At 31.8% G+C, this 25,088-nt stretch overlaps 2 protein-coding genes and 1 long non-coding RNA gene across 5 annotated transcripts in view; all 3 read right to left on the bottom strand.

The window, feature by feature from the left end:
- Positions 1-17,925, bottom strand: part of LOC108764338 (uncharacterized) — a 78,709-nt gene extending 60,784 nt beyond the window's left edge. For both annotated transcript variants that reach the window (XM_018512515.1, XM_018512516.1), the window contains exon 1: positions 17,555-17,925. In XM_018512515.1, coding sequence (XP_018368017.1) covers positions 17,555-17,697 — 143 coding nt within the window. In that variant the 5' untranslated portion in view covers positions 17,698-17,925. The remainder of the gene's footprint in view (positions 1-17,554) is intronic.
- Positions 5,950-8,031, bottom strand: LOC108764339 (uncharacterized). The gene is made up of 3 exons (XR_001940267.1): positions 7,957-8,031; positions 6,187-6,309; positions 5,950-6,023 (listed from the first exon to the last, which is right to left on the bottom strand). It is a non-coding gene; the product is annotated as an uncharacterized LOC108764339 (long non-coding RNA).
- Positions 17,926-20,695: 2,770 nt separating the features above from the next.
- Positions 20,696-25,014, bottom strand: LOC108764321 (stress response protein NST1). 2 transcript variants are annotated; one of them, XM_018512482.1, is made up of 3 exons: positions 24,699-25,014; positions 21,963-22,161; positions 20,696-21,242 (listed from the first exon to the last, which is right to left on the bottom strand). In XM_018512482.1, the coding sequence occupies exons 2-3, from the start codon at positions 22,131-22,133 to the stop codon at positions 20,889-20,891; spliced, it is 525 nt and encodes a 174-aa protein (XP_018367984.1). In that variant the 5' UTR covers positions 22,134-22,161; positions 24,699-25,014; the 3' UTR covers positions 20,696-20,888. The 2 variants fall into 2 exon arrangements, with proteins under 2 accessions (XP_018367984.1, XP_018367985.1); XM_018512483.1 differs by having other exon boundaries at positions 21,963-22,127.
- Positions 25,015-25,088: the final 74 nt, after the last annotated feature.

The following is a 25,088-nucleotide window of genomic DNA, read 5'->3' as shown; positions in this document are numbered from 1 at the left end:
ATTTCAACGATATTGCAAATGTAATGTATAGATAACATTACAATCGGCATTGTCTGTATTTCCTGTTGTTATAGACATAAACAGGCGTTCATGTTACACAACGATGCGCGAACAGTCAATCAATATTTCCGTAGCAAGTTTTCGTAAAACAGCAAACGTATTGTTCTCGGACTGTGGATATTGATTAGGTACGTGGGAGGAAGTTATTTACGAGCAATAAAAGTTACCGAAGTAACTTTGCGATCTTTACATTCGCAAATATTCAGATTAATTACGCATTCTACGAGAAATGGCTTAATACATAAAATCTTATTTCAAGCGGAAAACATACGTTTGTATTTATACCTCATATTTATCGGTACATTTATTTATCGCGCATTTATTTCTGAAATTCTATAGAGGAGAAGGTGGTATTATGGCCAATGTAGATATAATGGCTCCTTTTAATATCTCCACTATTAGATAATGAATTCTAGTGATTACGTATAAAATTACTTGCTCAGTCATTAACTCGCCATTACCATAACATCAATATACAATACATAATGGCCAGCATTTTTATTTTCGAACACACATTTCGAAATGTTTTTAAAATACATTTTAGCATTTAAACACACACTGAATTACTTACTGATTTAATTACTTCCTCATTTTTTATAAACTTGCAAGCATATCATATGAATATATGTATATTTAAATATGTTGTTGGTTATTTAACATTTTATTTGACTGTATATATTTCGAGTTAAACAACAGCATTTTGCTAATATGACTTCTCGTATCAAAATAGTTGTTCCGCAAATCGATCGCAATTCTACTGTTAATTTATAGTTTATATTATAGACCCGTATTCAGAATTTATCGATAAAAGTGCTTTCATTTTGTCAACGCCTATGTGCATTATTATTATATTAGTTGTGTATTTTTTCTTAATATATATATAATATATTTAAAATACATTTAATATTATATATATTTATATTGCAATATAATGAATATTTTTTTATTTCTTTGTCAACATTTCACAATTCATTCATTTCTTACTTTTGTTTTGCGCACAATTACCCGATGCGCAAGAAATTTTTTCGCTTTTCCGTTTCCTTTTGATTCAATACAACCTTAATGAATGAAAATCTATTCGATATGAGAATATGGAATGGTAGAAAAATGTTTATAGTTTCCATTTCCATACTTATATCGCTTTAAACTTGGAAAACTATTCCACGGCAATAAATTTCCCTTAGATGCGCACAGTTCACCCATTTTCCCCTAATATGCGTAACGTAAAGTGTATGTTAGCGCGCTAACATCGTTGTAAGCACGTTCTGAATATGGACCCATGTGTATATAGATTTTTAATACTGAGCAGCTTATATGCGGAAGAAATTTGTGTACGTACATACATTTGCATACATTCCGCGATATTTTACTTTAGATTTTTATTTTGTAACAAATATTGTTTTTAAACAAAATCAAATTTTTTAATCTATTTTTATGGAAAGCTATATTACAACCTCTATTTTTAGAAATAATGTCTTAAATTAAATAATAAATTATGTTTCATAACTTTGAGTCTAGAACTGATTGAACAACACTTTAATGAACGTAATCGTTAAGTTTTAAATTTTTTAATATTAATTATTAATTAAGTTATTGTATAAAATGTAAATGGGGTGCCATAATAATACCACCTCCTAAAAGATACCTGAGCCGAATAAGGCCTAGCACTAAATAAGGGCCACTTTTAAATTTATTACTTTCTCATTCAGTTATTACAGACCACAGATTGCAATATTCCCATAAATAAAATTTTTTTAAATAAAATTAATTAGGCGGACCTTATTATATGTAACGTAAACTATATACACACATTTATCAATAAAAATAAAATGTGAATACGGATCATTCTCTTATAATTAATATCCTGCGTGTTAGAAATTTATAGATCTATGTTAAACTCATTACGGTTAAAAATATCTGTATCCGGAAAGTAAAGGAATCTGTTTTTCGCGACTCTTTTTCCGTCGTCACGAGTGGGGTGAAACAGGACGTATCGATCCGAGAATCTGCGCGTTTCGAGGTAACGCAAAAATTTATGAAGTGCTGAGAAACGTCCCTGGAAAATTATCACTCAACCATACGAAAATAAAATCACGTCATTCGTTCGAAGCTCTTCGCATCGAGCTCTTCTCGCCTCTTTCGCGCGGTTCTAATGCAAGTTTATGAAAAAACACAGAAAAAATTTCTGGTTAAAAATGGATGAATGAGAAAATTCTATATCCATCAGCATTCTGGTTGTCTCAACTAGAATTACAATGTGTATATAGATTCAACCAAATTCTAATTTTGTTCATTTTAAATCAGAATTTCAATTAATGCAACCAGACTCTTTTTTTCAGTGCACAGAGTGTGAATGTTCGCCATAAGATAAAAATATATTCAGCGCCGAAGAAATTTGTACGCATACGTGACTCGACATAAAACATGTTGCAACAAATTATTTATAGTATTACTCTTACATAACGTACGTCCCAGTTTTAAATGTAACGTAGTTATTAATATATAAACCTTATTCGTAAAAATATAATTTTACGGAGTTTTATATATTTTTATTATTTTCTTTTTTTTTAATATTACGGATGTTTTCTACAATTGTATTATATTCTTTCTCTCTGTATATTATTTAATGTTTTAGAATTTCTTGGGAAGCTTCCTCTTTATTATACTGTATTTTTTTAGTATATATTTCTTTTAATATTATTTTTATAAAGTTTTTAGCTGTTTTATTCTACAGAATATTCTTCGCTATATTTATATAGTGCAGTTCATAGTAGATGCATAATTTACTGCGCTCCGCCCACGTAAGTGACGAGATATTCTTTCATTTAAAAGTATTTCTGTCTTTAAAAATAATTGTGTAAGAAAAAGAACACGCAAAAATCAACATTTTCTACTAATAAGATGAAGGGAAAAACATTGATGATGCAAAACTCCAAAAACACGAATTAACGTATTTATTTCCCAACAATAACCATAACTCAGCGTTATCTTCAATTAAACACAAATACCCAAAAATAAAATAACAAGTTGACGACAGCCATGATATACCGCATAAAAAAAATAATATTTGAGAAAACCGAACAGTCCTCATAAATAACCGCCTATAAATTTCGGATTCTTCTTCCTCACTCGATAGAAATACAATTAGGTTGGCTTGCAATCATCTAGCAATGCTCCAAATTTCCAAATTGTACCAAAGGCCGTCTACACTTTTCCTGATGATTCTCTCTTCTCTATGAAAACAAAGCTACTTGAAACTATGTAAAAGCCCTCTTCTAGCGATTCAACAACACTCTACACTTGTCCAAACGAGTCGTATAATTTCACGAATTTATTATGTAGTAACTGTTTCCGACGAGGATCCACAACTCATGATTAATCCATCGTATGATGACGTAGAAGAAGACCAACCGATTGATAGTGCACACGACCTCGAAGAGATCGTGCTCGGTGGGTATGCCGCGAAGGAGATCGCGAAGAACCGGCTCATCAGCAAGGAAGCTCTTGTAGGATCGCTCGGCGGGTTCGATCTCGACTGTTTTGCTTTCCACCACGGAACATTTCCGCCGAATAATCTTTGGATCCGTGTCACCCTGAATCCATCTCTCAACCACGCGTAAGATAGAGTACACCTCGCCCATTATCCCTTCGTCGACCGTTAAAAGAAAAACGATCGTCGTTTTCACGGAGTCGACCAACGACTGATCGACCACTCATTCTCAATGCTTCCAGATGGTATTTTGGCAAGCCGGTTTAACTTTCGGCGCTATTGCAATTTCGGTTACCTAACTTGGCGTCGTCATCGGTCAAAAGTGCTTCGTTGCGAAATTTGTGACTTGCAACTTGCAACGCACGCTTGTGAGCGACTGATCCATACATAATACTCTTTAAATTCGCCAAAGTAGAATCTCACTCTAAAGAGTGGAAATTGTCAGTTTTGACAAAGAGTGGCTCAATTTTCAATCTTTAAGAATGAAATTTCACCCCTTAGAATAAGATTCACTCTAAAAGTAGAGAGTATACATGCCATTAAAACTGTCATTATATATTATACGTATAATCACATTCGGACTTTTGAGCAACTTTCTACACTAAAAAAAAAAGATATTATATCAACATTATTTTAGTTGAAAATAATTTTGTTAATTCAATAACATTATTAATGGAACAAATAAAATTTTATTGAAACAAGAACAACGTATGTATTTTATTAATAGTGTTATTGTAAATTAACAAAATTATTTTCAATTGAAATAATGCTGTTGATATAATAATTTTTTCTGTGTGAACATGATTCAAAGAAATCAAATTATAGGTTCTCAATTATTTTGTAATTGCGCGATTTATAATTTAGGTCTAAAGAAACCATTTGTATTAAAAAAAAAAACGAAAACTGCAGTTATGATTATTATGAGTAATTTTCGCCATATTGCGCTCAAACAAAATTCGATGATTCAGTACTCTCTCTCTCTCTCTCTCTCTCTCTCCTCAATAAAATTCTTGCTAAGATCGCAAGTTTTGCCTCAAAGAAGATGCTTCCCGTGTCCTTATTTCTAGGAATAATCGCGAACCTTTCTCGAGACGAGCTCAGAGGCAAGCTCGGCAAGCATGGTCTGGCCGTTGACACCGTCGGTTTCTATAAATAAAGAGGCAACCTACACTGCATTCTAGAATCCGAAAGCTACGAAAATATCGAGAATGTCGACTCAAGCGTAATGTCGCCCGAGATGTTTGAAGTAGTTAGGGTCAAAGGTGGATCACGTCAAACTGTGTGTGAAGAATTTATGGAGGCTTTATTCCGAAATATATTATCTCCTATATCTGTAGACATTATATCTTAATATGATAAATATTTTTATTTTTAAAAAACTTTATAAAGAACATCTCTTTTTATAAAAATTACTAGTCAATTTAACTCGTGATATTACTGCGGTAATTTATTAGAGTTAGCGTTTCAAGACCGAAAAATCATTTCGGTGCGCGTTTTTGGGGACTACATACTATAGTATATAAATTCACGTAAGAATCATACAAGCATTAAGATCCAGCTAGATCGTTTGAGGCTTTGATTTCTATAGTTTGTGTCCCTTTTTATACTTTTCGTAATTTTCAGATTTTACATTTCTCCGCCGAGTGGAGAAAATAAAAAAGACGCACTATATTTGACACGGAAATAATTATGCAATCAGCATATAAGAAGAACTCTAGCAGATAAAGCTTTCTTGCGTTTTCAGTTACTCAAAAAGTCTGCTTTGGAGAAGTTATCTTAAGAAAATGTGTCGACAAGAAAACTAGAGCAATTTCGAGACAAAGATAAATGTACGAAGTCACTTGAAGAAGTTTTCTTCAACGAAAGAATCTTACAATGTATATGATGCTAGCAAGATTTCAATGCTGATGCACAAAAGTTCTTAATTAATATGTAATAATATCAGTTATATTTTATAATATTAGGAGCAAAATACCAAAACATTCTTTTTTATTTTTATCTCGAATAAACAATATTCCGTTTACAAAATTGTTAATTTAATAAAGCTTAAATATGTAAAACAAAAAATTTACAAGTATCATAAAATAATATAAATAATAGTAATCGGATTGACTAATTCTAATTAAATTTGATTCAAAATAATACACATATATTTCATTATTAATTGATTATATCATTGAATACTGAGTTGAATACACATATTATTGATATAGAACGTAATTATCATAATAGATATTAATTAATGTTAATATAGATTGATTTTGCAAAATGCAACATTATACAATACTTTCTATTAATATTATCCCACATTGTCTATTATAAAAAAATAATCATTCTTTTAAGCTAATAAATAAACGTTTAAAAGCGAGCGTCCTTCTGAAAACAGAGTTAAGAGTTACCTACGTTAAGAATGTTCGTCAAATGGCACTTAATTTCCTACACAACAAATTGCAAATTGCGAATTTGCCGTCTACTAAAAGAAATCAAAATAAAAATCAAAAAAATATCCAAACTGGAGGAAGTCCGTCAATAGTCGCGAATTATATTACGAGCATAATGCTATTACGACGTTTCCGAGGGAATTTATCGAGGAGAAGCATCAGTAAAGGACGCAGCTGCTGAGTTAATATACTTACTTTCCATTCGTTTCTTTGTGACAGCAGGCAATAAAGAGCGTGAATCGGATCTTCATTGCAGCACCTGCTTCTAACACGAGTCTCACGCGAGAAAGTTGTACAATTCCGAAGTTTTTATGTGTACTGTATGAAATAAAATGCACCTGAAAAATATATAGTTTTAACAAACTATATATAAATTATATAATTTTATCATCTTTAATCAAATCTATATCTCCTAATTTCTAATTCAATTTCCAGCTATACATACTAATTGTTACGGAATATGATCGTCGGAAGTATTCTGTAAGGAAATACATTTCTCTCTCGCGTATTTCTCCCAACGTGAAATAATTCCGCGGACGTGTTACTACACGTGCAAGTTCGCAGGAGAATCCAACCTCGATTGAGTGACGATGTCGCGAATAATATCAAAGTGTCTATCACGACGAACAGACGGAGATCGCTATAACTCAGCTTCCATCTCATCGCTTGCATCATCGATAGGTGATGGGAAACGGAGGTTGAGGAACTTGCTTCCTTGTTCATCGCCCAGGTACACGAACAGGGTACAAACGAGGGAGAGTCGAGGGAAAATGCAGCGTGGGTGTAACGCGAATAGAAACGAAGAGATGAGCGAGAAAGGCAACGAAGGGATGAAGAGCGTGCGCGCGCATGTGTTGGGGGGGGGGGGGGGGGGGGGGAGAGGCGGTGTATGTGTATTGTGCGTCGAGAAGAGGGAGAGATGCAGAATGCCTGGCTGCTGCGGATCGATAGAACGGAGCTGCGTGATAGTCGGCTTTCTACACGAAGAACCGATAGATGCCGGGAATTGCTGTGAATGAGACACACAGTCTACCTCATGATGAAGGCAGCCGGAGGAAATTGCGAGTATGCAAGCTATTCACAATCCGACTTCCACCGCATAAACGTCAATGACCGATTCTTTAACGAGCTGCTGTGCTTTCACGAACACATATATTTTATGAGATATCACGAATGAATGACGTCCAAGAACACAATATCAAAAATTATTAGAAACAAGCGTTTAATTCATTCACATTCATAATAAAATTATTTTTATATAATTGTTATCAATTATATAAAAATTTTGAAATGAGAATTTTGTTAATTATATCAGAGCCATCAGGGTTAGGCATGTATTTCAAGTACTTTTATTTTAAATACAGTATTTGTAATATAATTGTATTTTGTATTTCAGTAGAGCACATAAAAATATTTTATATTTTATATTTCAAATCGAAAGATTGAAAGTATTTTGTATTTTGCAATTCAAAATAATAATTGTCAGTCTTAGGCAATCTTAGAAGTTTGTATTTGAAATACAAAATACTTATATATGTTCAGCTGAAATGCAAAATACAAAATACTTTTATGTGCTTCGACGAAATACAAAATATAATTATATTACAAATATTGTATTTAAAATAAAGGTATTTAAAATATATACCCAGCCCACAAATCAGAACTTTGAAAACGCTAATTTCACAAAAATTTCGATTGTGATAATAATTTATCATTAAATGAATAAAACTTTAATTTAATAGACAGGATTTTTATAAATTTAATTTTGTTTTATTTAAATTTTAATTCTAACACAATATTTATTTAAAGTATATTTAAGACAGCTAATTCTTTATATGATAAAAAAACAACTATATTGATTCAATAACCTGTAACTAAAATATCAACCAAATTTTGAGAGATATCGTATAGACTCATATTTTCAATATAAATAGTATCCATGGGATATAATATATATAAACGCACCCATGTATAATTTCCTTTTCAAAACGCTATTCATTAACCTCTCAGCAAGAATGATGATTTAATTAGAAATATGTCGGATAGCTTTACATGGAAAATCGATAGATGCCAGGAATCGTCGCAAATGACATATGCAAACTCCACGATAAATGCAGTTGAAGGAAATTGCACGTACGCGGTGCTTTCGATACATGACGTATTTGGAGCGAACTAATCCAAATAGTATTCGCTAATGAAATGTCCAGACATAACTCATTTTCCTGAATAGCTTTCATCAATAATATACACCGATAATATTTCTTTTAATAAATTCTTTAAAAAGTTTATTTAAAAGATTATTTCTAAATTCTAAGTTAATGCCATGTATATTTTAAATAAAAAATAAAAAAATAAAATCTATTTGAAATTATTATAAATTTTCAATCACACACACAAAATTTATAAATGTTATCTGTCTACTTATCAAGTAATCAGATATAAGTTGCAATAATATCTTTAATCATTAATATAGCTAATATATTAGCTCTAATTGTAAGTTACAAATTTCATTTATCGAAAAAAGTAAGTATCCAGCTTTTAGCTAGAACTTGGTTTTTTATGAAAACATTTTATTAAAATATTACATATAAATTGCTGAACTCAATATACAATTCGCATAAAGTAAGTTTTACTTAAATTGAAAAATCAAAACAAATTTCATTATCTTATTTCATTTTATCTTATCAATGTCCTTTTTTTATAAGAACTAATATCAAAGTTCATAAATTTAATTAAAAAACGCGCAATTCTACATTACGGTTAAATAATAAATGTTCCGAACGTAATTTTAATCCCAGAAAACCATAGTTATTATGTAATGGACTCAAATATTTTTTTGTCCATTACGTAAATAATTGCAAATACAGAAAAATAGTTGCAAATTTAATATCACTTAAAAATCTAAATCATATCCTAATTTCATTATATCGCTACATTACATTAAAATTGTACAGTACATTATAATAGTGCGTCGCAAATTGCAAATTTTTCCATTCTTATACGTACGAGAGAATCAATATACGATATGAGAAGACGTAAACGTTCCATCGAATACAACGATGTGCAATTTCACACGTAAAACGTCGCGTGTTTATGAATTTTACCGGGACTGAAATATAAACTGAAATCGTCGAACGCCCCGAGGTTTTATGCAAAAAATACCCGTAGTTAGTAGCATTGATGTAATACATCGACGATATCGAGATTTCGTCGGTGAAACACTGGGAGAAAAAAGCAGTGTGCTTTTTATTGAAAAATCAATATGCACCACTCTCGCAAAACACGAGAAGAGATTTATTGCCTGATAGAGGAAGATTTTTTGTTAAAAAAACGCGATTTGAGGTAATTATCGTTAATTACTCACAAAAGAAACACCGTCTATAATAGAAAAAAATCATACCAAAGCATTTACACAACGAGAAATAATTTCTATACTGCATCAGTAAATAATTTTTAAAGAGTCCAACAATTATTGTATAATACTTTAAAAAGTATTCCGGAAATTGATTAGGTCCAAAGTATTGATAAGAAAATATAGTTTCTAAATAGTGCAATTAATTGTTCGTCAAAATTCGCATGCAATTACACTTATATAAATACCGACCTGTCATCTAGCGTTGATTCTTACAACTTAAATATCAATTTTTACCATACAGCTGATTTTGTCCTTTTATTTCTTTTTGTATAAAAATATCACATACTCTATATAGCAATATAAGTAAATAGATGGACTATAAAAAGTTAAGATATATTGGTGTGTTATGAAAATAAATGTAATTATCATTTATGCGTTTGTTATATTAAATAAATTAACTGAAATGCGACTTGAAATATTTTTTATTCTTTTATTGATGCTTTTGATATACACATATTTTAAAAAAGCTTGAAAATTATATTCCAACTTCCATTTATGTAATAAATATTAAAATAAATATTTAACTCTGAAAATAGAGACTCTGAAAATAAACCTCAAACTTCATTTAAAAAATATTTAGAAAAAGGAGAAATAGGAAATCTAAATATTATTCTTCATCATGTTTTATAAAGATCAATTTATTATTTCGCATAAATATATATATATATATTTATATAAACCTCTTGTTTTTCATTAAATATGAAAGCTATAAACGCTATAACGATATTTAAATAAAACTTTTATATTCCAAAAACTTTATTTCTTACAGTTTTATATTTTCTCATTTTCATTATGTTTTATAATTTATGCCTAATTAATAAACTAGAAAATTTAATCAATTATAATGTACATATTATTAAAATAAGCAAAAATATATTCTAATCGATTTTATCACTAATTTGTTTTGTTACTGCATTAAAAAATATATGTTTGCATTCTTATATGCACGAAAATCATCAAATAAATTCTTCCATATTCTACTGAAAGAAAAATTTAGCTGAATATGGCATAGCGTTTTTGAATGCGGTCCAAACGCTTCGGCAGCATTTGACTGACCAATCAGAAAAAAGAATTTCACTAATTGACACATCAAAAAATGCTTCGAAACATTTGTAGGCTCAAGTGGACCATAGTCTTTAATTGGCTGCAACATCCAATTTTTGGCTGCATTTAGCCTAACGAAATCGTATATTGACATTGTGGATGGCTAACATATCGAAAATTGGTTACTGTAACTAAAAATTAGATTTTTGCCTCTAACATTAAAAAATTGTTTAAAAATACTTAGAGGCCGGAACTGTCGCTGAAACCTATCAGGAACTGTAGAACTCTTTGAGAACTTTAGAATTTCGTGATAAAAATTAATTTTTGCGATACTTGGGGTGCCACGCGAAGTTGGCACCCCATTTATAAAATTTTTTTTTTTTTTAGCTAAATCAGCGGAACTATTGTTAAAAATTAGCAGGAACTGTAGAACTATTGTGGGTGCAAACGGAACTGTGTATAAAATATCGATTTTTTTCAAAATGGGGTGCCAACTTCACACCGGAACTGGCCAGTATTCTGGCTATTCACAAACTTAGCGACTCTACGCAAGATGTACGTTCAATATATACATGGATTTTCTGTAGAAAAAAAGGTCAATTTTAAAGGAAAAATTCCTATCTCGACAATTTCGTCCCTTCAACATCCTCTTTTTATAAAGGGATCCTATAAGAAGATCCGCAAGAAATAAATATCTATATGATGAATTACTCACACTATTGTTCCGTCATCATCGATATGTACCTCCTATGTATCTTCCAATTAAATTTCTATGTTATCATTCTTCTGTTATATATAGCACTCACACTCATTTGCGAAAACAGTTAATTACTGCGATTACGCGCACTAACCACCGGAGTACGATGACCAGAGCACGATACTTAGGACGATACTTAGGCACTCTCAATGTTAATTAACCGTAGCGCGTACTTTACCGTATCGTGACGGAAGATTAACGTGAGATTTACTTCGGTAGCTCGAGCCATCGTCTCAATACACTTACGGATCGCTAAAGTCTATTAAACGCGATCCAGTATTCGCTAACTTTAATAGCTACAGAGAATAATCGGATTTGGCGTCTCGTAGTATGTGTTGCGGTCGCGTTCCGAATGATAATGCTAGGATATGCAGAACGGATCACGTTGCTTCCTAGCTCAATTTTCGCCGCACGTATGCCGAGGTAATCGCATATATACAATAGTTACGAAAAACAAACGTCATCTGTTGTCGACATTAAATATCATAAATTTAATACACATGAAAATATTTTGAGCTTTGTTCTTCAAAGCAAATATTAATTAACGACTATTGAGTGACTCGTATCGCAATTTGCGCTCTTAATCTGAAATACCCTGAGAGAAAAATGTACTAAATTTTAATAAATATTTGTTTAAATATTGCCAATTGAATATTTACTACATAAATGTAAACATATATTTATTTAGTACATTCAATCATTAATTCGGTTCAACTATTATTACTTTTATTTAGCAAATATATTTTTCGTATAATATAACATTTTATAAAATTATAAAAAAAAATAATTATTAAAATAAATGTTACATCAATACTGTTCAAATAATTATTTATTAAAATTTGGTACATTTTTCTTTCAGTGTAGGCTCTCGTCTTTTTTCACTTATGTTCTTGCTTCTCAAGAGTACAATACTATCATGCATAATTTAAATTTTTATTAAATAGAAATTGATAAATTTTGATATTAATTTTTTAAATGTGTCACAATTTTATTCATTTTGAAATATCACGATGTTTTTGATTAATTTAAAATATCGATCTATTGAGAAATGTATACGTAGCTATTATTAGCCGTCATTCGTCAGACTCTTTGGATACAATTTGCATGCCGAGTATGAACTGGAATTCAAATGGAATACAAAGAGAAACTCTTCCGTGATTTGAAGAATGAATCAAAAGGCTATACAATAAATTGGTTTAATTATATTGACAATACGAACAATTATACAATGTATAGGTATAATTATATAGCATGCGATTACCTGGATACACCAAAAAATAATTTACATAGCAGACCACCGTTAAAATTAGTTTTTTCTCAAACCACTGACCACCAAAATTATATACGCTAAACCAAAATATTCGGATATTTTATTGTATAAAAATAATTTCAATAATATGAAAGAATACACTGTTAAATTATCAACGTTCGTTGAAATAAATTTAATAATAAAATTTTTTTTATATTTCGATCAAAATTTTTTTTTACTTTTTCAGTCAATAAATTAGATAGACAGAATGAATAAATAATAAACCTACACATATAAAACAACTAGGAAATATTTTGTATAAACATTTTATTTGCAATTTTCTAAACATTTTGCACCAAGAAATATCAGTTAAATCCTTATTACAATTTTATCAAGAAATCTTACAACTTCTCGATAATCATTCAACAGAAAAGTCGAGAAATTATAGTCATAATCTAACTTTCTATATTAAACATCCTAGCAAGTAAATCTCGTCTGCAATTTGTCCAAGTAAAATTGACAGTCATTAACTCGAAAGCAAAGTTTTATTTTCATTTACACACCTTTGACAAACTCAGCTCGCGAGAACCTTTTATCTCCAGAGCGAAATAAGTTTGTCAGGGAAACACTCGGTAGACAGATACTCTGACAATTTATCCCTTGGAACATGCTTTGGTGTATCCGCGACAACCCCGTCGGAGCAGAAATAGATTCCGCGATGGAGCTTGCGCATCAATGATGTCATATGCACGGTCAAAGTTCATCGACCTTTGACGTCGCGCCGGTCACCTGACAGCCGTGTGCAGTTCTTATTGTCCGTGTAACAAAAAGTTCTAGACGCACAAAGCCTCGTTCGTTGAATCGTCAAACCTGCATGACAATGTCATGATAATGCACAACGCATAACGCGCTACTGCAAAATTATTGCGCGCAATCGATAAATCTGCGTCAAAATTCGAGCGCTGTTCTCAACAATTTGCGTTTATTTATCCGTTGCAAATGATCGTAGATCTCGCGAGAGTGTCACGTTATCTTTAGGCAAATAAAAGTATTTTTATTTTTCTTTTTAAAATTATTTTCTTGTAAAAAAAATTTCCCGCTCGCCGCGAGATAATTTAAATTAATCCTGCTTAAACACTTTTTCGATATAGCATATCCGACTTTTTTCAAAACTTTTCTAATGCTTTTTTACTTATAATTTATTTATTGATAAAGATACATACGTTTGCTTGGTACAAAAAAATATTTGTGTGAAATTACATGATTATGCTGAGTTGTGTTTTTCCAACCTAGCATAATCATGTAATATTAAAATCCACATAGAAAATTACAAATTATATTAATTTCACATGGAATATATATTTTCGGGATTCCATTAAACATAGAATTTTACATACAAAATAGATGAGTTCAAACTGACAAAGCGGTTCACTTGGCATGCTTGTCAAGCAAATAAGCATGGTTCTTATCTGTGGATTCAATCAATCACTTTTAACTCCTCGGCGAGCAGATCTAGCCGCTTTGTCGAAAAATTCGCCTATTGTTTTTTCGGCGTGCCAAGTTATACAGATCCTAATTAGCTACAATAATCATACAATAAACGTAAAATTTTATTTTTTCTGTAATTTCGGATGAAACTGTTTTTTCCATCTACACGTAAAAATAAATAAATTTAATTTGAAACTGCAAATTATTTTTGCATAAAAATTTTCACATATATTTACCATTAATATGTATTTTCATTTTTAAAAATCTGGAAAAAAATTTCCAACTATAATTAGGTAATTTTTCGGTCATAAACAAGTAAATTCTATGTAAAAGTACTATATGGATTTTTTTTTCAATGTATAGTTATCCAATGTCTAATTAGAAAAAATTGTTTCGATTGAAAAAAAAATTATTTACAACATGTTTATCTTTATGAAAGTTTTGAAAGTAAGTGAATTGAATATGCTATACTCAAGTGTATTATTCCCAAGTGTATTATTGTAGTGTGGCGTTTATAAGAGTTAAAGATTAAAGAAATTAAGACAAATCTTTTTTTATCTTTCTTTAAATAATCTCATGCTACGCATATATTAGAAATAAAAGTATTAGAGATAAATGACTGAAAAAGACTGAAAAAGTGTGAAATGGTTGAAGATTTAAAAATCAATATGTGAAATTGACCTTGCGTTATTACTTCGTAATCGGTATTTTATCTCTCCCATGTACTTTATTGAATTACTCTGTTAATAGCGTCGATAGCAATTCAAGGAAATTTAAGCAATTGAATTGGATTGGGTATATGCCATGCCCAATTGTATTGTTCCCGCAGTGTGGCGTTTAAGGATTAAGGTTTGAAGAAGTTGGGACAAATATTTTTTTAGTAATTCCATACTACGTATATATTAGAAATAAAAATAATTGAAAGTGTGCAATGTTTAAAGATTTAAAATCAATATGTGAAATTGACCTTGCGTTATTACTTTTTAATCGGTACTTTATCTCTCCGACGTATTCCATATCGAACTATTCTGTTAATTGCATCGATAACAATTTAAGAAATTTGAAGTACGTAGTGTGGCATTAGAGTTAAAGATTTAAGGAGTTGGGACAAATGTTTCTTTAGTAATTCTATGCTGCATATTAAAGATAAAAATGATTAAAAGTATGAAATGATTGAAGATATTAACCCTCACCATATATATACGGGGGTCATTTGTGTTCAGGCGATTTTTTAAATTATGAATATTTTGAAAACAAATGAGTACAAACGCGCCGTTCTGTTCTTAAAAAAAAATTGTAAGATGGAGGAAGATGTCCGTGAAAGCCCGGCAGTGGATATCATTTTCTCGCTCAGCAGCGGATATTCAAAATCGAGCGCGGACACAAATAACCCCCGTATATACTCAACGCATATTTGTCGTACAAATAAGAAAATAATTTTTTTCGTGTTTCTTGACTATTTTTATAAGTAAAACACATATATTTATATACCGAAAAAATTTTTATTTAGCGTTATCTTAGAATAAAAATAGCAAATCGCTCTGCAGAAGAGATGTTACTAGGAGTTGGTTACTAGCGGTTATATAATGTACAAAAATTAACTTTGATATACGAATTAGGAGGGGGTCAATGTATACACGGTGAGGTTGATATTCTATCGAATTTTTCGTTCATGTCGTCAATAGCAATTTAAGAACATTACCGATTTATACAAGAATCAGAATGCACTAAAAGCTACTTTTCGCAAGCTTTATTTAATAAAAAATGCACATAAATATTACGTAGAAAGCGCATCCGATTTCTCGATTTTACGTTCTACATCGAAATCTGAAATTTCAACCTGTAATCCAACCTTGATCTTCGATTGAAACATGACCTCACAAAATTGGCTTTCGCTGAGCGAAAGGATAGGTATATTCATGTCGTGAGAATCGAAAGCGTCGCGAGATAAGTCTCGTCCTTTTCCGTGAGAGAAACACGGTTACGCGAAGCAAGTCCTTGACCTTCTCTACGACGTTTTGTTAACCGTTTCTAAGTTGAGATTCTGCGTCGAGATCGTCAAAAGACACGCAAACTGCATCGATCGCGAGCTCTCCTTACGTATATATTGCAAGCCGCAAGCGCCGCGCGTGCAGCAACGGTTTTCGCAATGCATCATGTGCAAAAGAGATTGACTTTGTTATTATTCAACCTCTTATTATCCCCCAATGTCACGTCCACCTCACAAAATTTACAGTATATATATATATATATCTCTAAAACAAAACAGATAAACCGGTGTTCGTACCAGTTTCCTGGCACGCAAATGGTATCGTAAATGGAGTCAATTAAATCGGTAATTTAAATTTTTATTATGTTTCATGACGTTTAGTTTCATAATATTAGATAAGAGAGATGGAGAAAGAAAAACTAGAAGTATTTTTGCTTAATCCTTTCTGGCTGTAAAATTCCTGCATTATTTATTAAGAATGTAAAAAAAATTTTCTTGGACACGCAAATAACATCATAAATGAAGGTAATTAAAATTTTTTTATAAATAAAAATTAAAAATTTATTACATTTATTTTTTTCATTTGTTAAATGAAAAAAAATTTTTGGAACACGCAAATGGCATTGTAAATGGAATTTATAATTACATCGGTAATTTAAATTTTTGTAACGTATAGTTATCATATTAAGCTTTATCATATTAAAAATGGAGAAATAAAAAAGAAAAAAATAGAAAAAGATATACAATATAATACGATACGAATTTTAGACGGATGAAAAAAATTTATAAGGAGATATTTTTGCTTATAGCATTTTCTGGACATAGAATTCCTACGTTATTTGTTAAGAACGTACAAAAAAATTCTTGAACGCGCAAATAGCATTATAAATAGAGTTATTAATTAAATCGATAATATAAATTTTCGTTATATTTATAGCTTTGTCACATTAAAACAGAAGAAAAAAAAAAAGAAATAAATATAGACATATTTTTGCTTAGCCTTTTCTGTAGGCCGTAAAGTCTTTGTTTGTTCAGAACGTAAAAAAAAATTAATATTCAAATATTTATAAACATATAGATGAAAACAAGAAGGGTTAGGACGAGAGGGTGGAGGTTACAATTGCACACGCTCGCGCCGGCGCGCAACTTTGATCTCTCGCGTGCCACTCTCCAAATACACACGGAAATACGAGGCAAAGAATGTACAGCTCGACAAGCTGGAGCAATGATTTACATAAGTTGCAAAGCGCAAAGGTGTTAAAAAATTCTCATCGAAAACATAAGTTTCACGCCACGCGTGTCAATTCGCAACATTCGTCGCGTGTCGCGAAACTCGTCATTATTAATAGCTCCGCAGCTAAATCAAAATAGAATTAGAGCGATAGAAAATAGGACAGTTATACTTTCCACGTTAATTTCAGCTCAGGCTCAGGGTCGATACATTAGAATACCGTGTCGAGGCCTTGATAAGGCCCGCGATGATCGGCGACGATGCCGCGGAAGGGCAGATACGACGAGTTGACGAGTTTCGCGTGATTTCGCGACAGGACAGGATAATTGACAAGAGCAAACAGGAGCTTGACAGCAAAAAGTAGCGACTTACGTTCGGCACTTACTTACTTGGCGGTGGCGGCGTGCCCTAGCTGACAGGACGACGCGGAGTCGTCGCTGTCGTTCTCAACATTCGCCTCGTCCGTGGGGGGATGCACCGCGGCATGGCATCCGTCACCGGTGCCCTTCGGACTCGCGACAAGTCTGTACATAGGACGAACGCACCTCACGAGAATGCGACGCGCCGTCCGCCGGTCGGCTGTCTCGGCATCGCCCGCATCGCCCGCATCGCCGCTGGCGCGCGCGGAAACGACGCCACGGCGCTATTGTATTATCGACACGGCCTCGGTTTCACGCTCGATTCACGCCGCGGAATAAAACGGACGGCGGGGGAGCGCTTGTCGACCACCCCGTAGAAGCGGGTCGCGCTGCGCCTCACATCGCGCTACCTAGTACCGATCTCGCATATGCTACTAGCTGTCCACTCCGACACACCTGTCGTCATCTACCCGACGACGTCACCGTCACGACGATGTACGCCCTACTCGATGCAGATGAGATGCTCTTTTGTACTGCCACCGCCATTTAGCGGCGACTGAGTCAACTACCTGCGTCGAAATCGTTGCTATGAATGTCGGTAACTGCGCAGCACGTGAAGTTGCTTGTTTTCTGGAACAACGATTGACGGCTGTTCTACAATGTGCTTCTATTATAACTAGAGATGCACCGGATATTCGAAAAGTATCCGGTATCCGGTATTATCCGGCACTTTTTTATTATCCGACCGAATAGTCGAATATCATTAGTATCTGGGAATATATTCAGTTGAAATTTTATATCATTAAATTGTTGATGTTTTATTATATAAATGTTCTATAAATAAGTATACATTATACTTATAATGCTATAATATCTTATACTATATTGCTGCAAAATTACAATTTTTTTCTATATACAGTTATCATTTCTATTAAAACAGTTCTTTTCGTTCCCTTTTTTCTTTTTTTACTCAGCCCCATTTTTTTTAGACACTGTCCCGGAATTCGATCAGATATCTGGAAAATATCGGATATCCGACTCGAAAAATTGTTTTCTCGGATATCCGACCGGATATCGGATATCCGATGTTACATTCTTTTCGGATATCCGATATCCAATAATTTTATGATCCGGTGCATCCCTAGTTGTAACTGCGCCAACAAACGATGGTGCTTTTTCACTGACAGATAAAAGGTGACCAAGGTGACGCATGCATCTGCTTGTTGAAATCAAAAATACTCGTAAGATTAAGGTATTTCTCTGAGAAATTGATTTTCCACAGATTTTTTTGAAATTTGGATATTATGTTTAAAATAATTTTATCTATAGATAGTTAAAATTTCAAAGACCGGTGCCAAAATGGAGATATTCACCTTCAAAGTTTTAACAGAAAATTTAAAGAAAATTTAAAAGAATAATTAGTTCTCGAATATCGTAATTACCATAATCATTTTATTAATTCTACAACAAAAATTGCTGCGTGTACGTTTCAAATATCTATAATATTATGTTGTAATATAAAAACACAGAGTCAAGAAATTACACGTCGTATACGTACAAATTGTCATATATTGCAATATACAGTACTCAACAAAAAATAGGGAACATTTTAAAACACGCTCAAAATTGCGTAATATTCAGAACACCATAACTCGGTAAAAAATTATCGCAGACAAAAAGTCAAAAAAGCATTTGAAAGCTTGAAATCTCTACTTTCGAAATCGGTAATTGATATTTTAATCTGACTGATTCTCTATGGAAATATACGGACACAAATGGATACCTGTCAAATCTGAAAAATGTTTACAAACTTTACGAAGATCTATAGCGTGAAGTAAAATTTACACAAAAATGCAGTTTACAGCAGTCGAAAGAGTGAATCTTCAATTTGCATTTTTATTGAGTGCTGTACGATTTTTTTCCACCGAGTTATTGAACGTTGAAGCAAAAATAATCATTTTTGCTTCAATAACTCGGTGAAGAAAAATCATACAGCATTCAATAAAAAAATAAATTGAAGGTAAAGATTTACTCTTTCGATTGATGTAAATTGCATTTTTATGTGATTTTTACTTCACGCCGTAGACTTTTATAAAATTTGTACAAAATTTTCAGATTTGACAGGTATCCATTTGCGTCCGTATAGCTCCGTAAAAGATCAATCAGATTGAAATATCTATTACCAATTTTGAAAGTAGAGATTTTAAGCTTTCAAATACTTTTTTGATTTTTTATTTGCAATAATTTTTCACCGAGTTACGGTGTTCTGAATATTGTACAATTTTAAGCGTGTTCTAAAGTGTTTCCTATTTTTTGTTGAGTGATATATATTAATTCTTCTATAATATAATTAATTATTCTCTTATAGTTGCAAAAACGTGTTCCCTATCTAAAACATATCGTAAAATATTCACACTAAACGCAAAAGTAAATGTATATAACGTAACATCGCTGATATCGTCGCTGGTCGTCACAATGAGATATACATATGTGAGTAAATACGATGCCACTTACATTATTTACGATTGAGCCTATTATAGGATCGCTGCCGCAGTTCCTAACGGTTAAATAAATTGTGACGTATATTAATGCGCACGTAGACACGAATTCCTCGAGGTAGACGTTCACGATTTGTTCTGCATATATTGATCCTGGTAATGACGACAAGGGCGAAACAAATACAGTATTTTGTACATATGTCTAAACTAATTCACTTTCACTCTTGGATTATGAATGTTCAGATTAAGAAGTTACTACTTTGCTTAATTACACCCAGTAGGCAAGAAACATTTTGGAACATTTCAACAACATTCTAGTAATGTTAAAATGTTTTTTGTTTACTGGACATATGTATGTGTATCATACATATATAATATGCATATATATTGTATGTATATATTTTATATGTGTGTAAAAGTAATAGTTGTTTGTAATTTCTGCTTTGGGAACACATTTACATGTATTGCGCGTACTTGCAGCTATTTATCTCTCTTTTAATTGTAATGCGATTGTTATTACACGGTTGTTACACTGTTATTGTAATATTTATGTAAATTACTTCCCATTTCTAACGATTATTGAAAATTAATAAAATTAAATATATATATAAGAAAATGAATAAATTTTCAGTAAAATATCATCAAATCAGTAAAAAAATTGGTATCTTCTAAATTCCGATTTTACTAAGGCATTTTGTGACTATTTGATTATTATACGTCATACGTGAGCATTTAGTACGGAATATATCGAAAATTTATTTGCTTGGGGGGGGGGAGGGGAGATTTTTGTTTTCACGCAATTGTTTCTTCATAAGAAAGAACTATCGTAAAGTCTCGGTAAGGCACTTTTAAAACACATATAGTCATTACTTCTTCTTCTTCGCTTCGGTATCGATCTCAACTTTCTTTGTTTCTTTCTCACTATCGCTTTTCTCTTTACTAACGTCATTCTTAGAATCTTCGTTTTCTTCTTCCTCTTCCAGAAGTTTCGACTCCAGTTCGTGCTTCTTCAATTCCTCGTCCAGCAAGGCGTCCCAATCGGACATGTCTTTACCTTCGCGAACTCTTTCTAATTCTCGCTTGAGCATGTCGAGGCATTCCCTTCGTTCCTTCCACTTCTCTGACATCTCGAGACTCTTCTTCTCATCATCGATCTGATCCAACATTTCTGTTCTTTCCTTCTCCTCGCATTCTAACACGTATTTCTCATAACTGTCCACCTAAAAAATCGTACATTTGTAATAATTAATGATTATCTCACGAAATATTAACATTTTGACTGCTGATATTGACGTTGAACTTAATAAATCTAATCAATATCATAATAATGTGTCATTTTTACATTCTGTTCTTTTTATTTACATTGTGTCTTTAATCTCTTAAAGTACTTAGCACAATTATTTTTAATTAAGTAAATAAAATATATGTAAATAAGAGTGATAGGATTCTTATGAATTTTGTCGAAATGTAAGTGACATGACAGTCAAAATGTTAAAAGTTTTTCATATTAACTGCTTTTAAATCATTAAAAAAAGAGGGAGAATTAAATAAATCTTTGCTCATTTTAATTAATGTCCACAATTTTTAAGGATATGTTACACGTATTTTTTAACAAAATAAGAAAATGTCAAATGTTTCAAAATATAAAAAGTTTGGTAACGATTCAGAATTTGAATAAAAAAATTTTTTAATAGAAAATAAGCATGTCTTTAAAAATTAATTAACATAAAATGAGAAAATTTTCCTTTAAACTATAAAATTTACGACATCTTAAGATTGTACTTGAAACGGTCTTAAATATAAGATTCCATTATAAATATGTACATAGTATGTACGGTTTATGTACTTCATATATCGTTAACAATGTGCACTGCGTTATGCATATGCATCGATTAAGAAAAAAAACACAATTAAAATTATTGAAAGACAGTCAAATTTACCTTATCTTGCAACATTCTTTGAACATCATTTTGCCTTTTCAAATGTTTCGGTAGCCAAAAACAAGCCTGGATCAGCCGCAAAAATATCCAGACCGCTCCGGCGAGTGCCAAATAGGAGCAAGCGGTAAACACCATGTTCGTCATGTCTACGGTTACTTGTTGGTGCTTCATAATGATAATTAATTCAATTTAAATATTCCTGCAATAAGCATAACCATGAAAATAATTTTAAAATGATTTTAATCTTATTTAAACTAAAATACATGTAACAATTCGCAGAACACAAACTAATAATAATATTATGTCTATGTTATAATTTCCTATCCTACAGTGTTCCTAATCCACAATGTTCTTTGCTTCCTATTTCTTACTTTTTAACTCATTCCTTTTTTCTTCTTTGCAACCTTTATATCGACAATCGCATTTATTTTTACGTGTTTCTTATCTCATACGAAGAAGGCAAGAAATAAAAAGTGGAAAAAAGCAAAAAAAAACAGGAAACAAAGATCACGTTGGCTTAACTGTAATTATGTACATGTGTTATATTACATGTTGTACACAACATATTGTTGAGTGGGAAATTATAAAATAAATGTAATAATATATGTTACTGTTCGTATTTTGCGGGAATAATACAAATAATGATTTGAACAATATGAAGATAAGCAATTTTATTTAATGAGAAATGCTTGTGCTATCATTTGCCAACTAAACTAAGTATTGAAATTCCCTCTTTCAAATTTTATGTGAGTAATGAATAAAAGTGGTCTATGAAATTTTATTGATTTCTACATAAAACTTACAATAAATTATATGCTTTTATTCCATGACTTCAGGAGATGCTCTCATAAAAGGAAACACAACCTGTAATTGTCTCTCTTCAATTTTAATATTTAATAAGCTTTGGATATATCAAGTTAAAGTATAAACAAAAATGAAAATTTTTTTTATAAAAAAGTGCTGAGTCGCACATTAAAGGAATAAAACTCTCTTAAGAAAAAAAGATCAGTTTTTTTCTTTCACAGTGAATATCGTCTAAATTATAAAAAATATAAAAAAATCTTTCAAATAAAAGTTGAATAGTTGTAAAAGTATTTATAATAATAATAGAAAGATTTTTTTAACAAATTTTTTATTTATCAAGAAATGAAAAATTTTAAAAATATTTAAAAAATATTATTATAAAGTATTCTTAAAACTACTTAACTTTTATTCAAAACGGTTTTTTATATCTTTCAGTTCAGTTTCGATATTCACTCGAAAAGACAAAACCAATTTTTTCAAGGCAGAGATTTTTTCACCCTCTTAACGGTGTGACACTTAACGCTTATTTAGAAAATCGTATCTTTTGTTTTTACTAATATTTTAACGTATCCAAAGCTTATTAAAATCGAAGATGTACAGTTGATTGATTGCGTTCCCCTGTCAGAATCTTTTGTTAAAAAGACTAGTTCTTTATTCACGACTTGTTAACTCAGTGACTCTTATACAAAGCGCGTCATCGATTTTGCGGTCAAATAATGCGTGCGATATTCTTTTTTTCTCATGCCTATATCATTCAACTCTAGTGTTGCATAAGTATACCATTCACGAGACGGTGCACTGCGTTGCAGTTGCAGACTCGACTGGGCGATTATACGTGGTGATAAGTGACCTACTGCGGATCTCGCCGTGTGCTTTAAACACATCGCGGGAAAGACGACGTTGAAATCCGTATCCCGCGACGAAACGCTGGACGTATTTGGGTTGATTCATTTCGATAATGTCGACAAACGGTTCTTCGACGGAAACGAAATGTTTTCGATGACGCGTGACAGTTTCGTGAACAGCGTGCTCAGATATGTCACGTCGCGTCGCGACATCAGTTTGTCGGTGTCTTTACGACTGTTGTGTATCGATCACGCCCGTTCAGAATGCGAATGTATACAATATATACGGCGTGAAAAAGAAAGCTTGAAATTTCCGTTAAGATTCTCATCGCGGAAGTTATTAATGTCGAGAGGCCAAAGGAATGATGATTTATGCATCGTGCCGGTGTCCTTGCTAGGTCTTTCGCGATAGAAACTGTTTGCACACGATTTACGCAATTTTGATGGTGAAAATTGTGTGTTTACGTCAATATACAATTATTTCCTTTTTACTTTACTCACCATAATGATAATGAATTCGATGCTTAATAATTACGGACGAATATGTCTTGGATGCATTGTGTACTCGGAAAAAAAACACAAAAACTCATTAAGAAAAAACAAGAAAACTTATTAAGAAATTCTAAACGTAAAATGTAAATGTTTGGAACATAAAATCTGAATACCGTTATTGAAATGTAAAAATTATAATAGATTCTTTGTAAGAAATATTTATTAGTAATAGCGTTGCGTTAAATAATACGCAGCAAAATAATATTTTAAATAATTTGCGGTGAAATAGATATTTTTCAAGTGTATTTCTTTAAAAGTCTAAAATATACAAAGTAACAGATATCAATGTAAATTAATGCAGGACTCATTAGAAAAGATATAAATTCGTAATTATATTTTAATAAAAATAAAGAATTAGTTATTATAAAAATTGCTGATACACGATTCTTTTCAAATTAATTAATAAATGCTATGTTATAGGAACAAAAAGTTTTGATCAAATTGATTTCTTATTCGTACATTTTGCTAATTAAATCTTCAAGTATAAAAAATTTTATTTAATTAATAATATTATTTGATTAATGTAGCCACTTGCCTTTTGCCTTACTCGAAGAATGTCGTGGAGAACATAGCCGTGTAGGAACGTGTTCCACCTAAGAGATATGAACTACTGAATGTATCACGTCTGGAAGTAGTAAGAACTACTATGTGTACGACTGACAGGTGGAATGTTACTCCACTACTGACCCCCTATGAAAATGATCGATATATGGATGTAGCCACGTATGATTGAGCTGACACTATACAAATATTTCAGCATGTGTACACGCGACATTACGAAAGACCGTATGCGCATATACGGGAGAGATAAAATTTCGCCGAATTTATCCCTGACTGGAATTTAGCAAGAGTTCGCTGACGGCTGAGGATGAAAAAAAATTTCTTTCCATCGATCGTGCATCGATAGCTTCCTTGTTACATTGCA

This window comes from Trachymyrmex cornetzi, unplaced genomic scaffold (assembly GCF_001594075.2).
Source record: "Trachymyrmex cornetzi isolate Tcor2-1 unplaced genomic scaffold, Tcor1.1 scaffold412, whole genome shotgun sequence".
NCBI lineage: Eukaryota > Metazoa > Arthropoda > Insecta > Hymenoptera > Formicidae > Trachymyrmex > Trachymyrmex cornetzi.
This window is presented reverse-complemented; position numbering and strand designations above follow the sequence as displayed.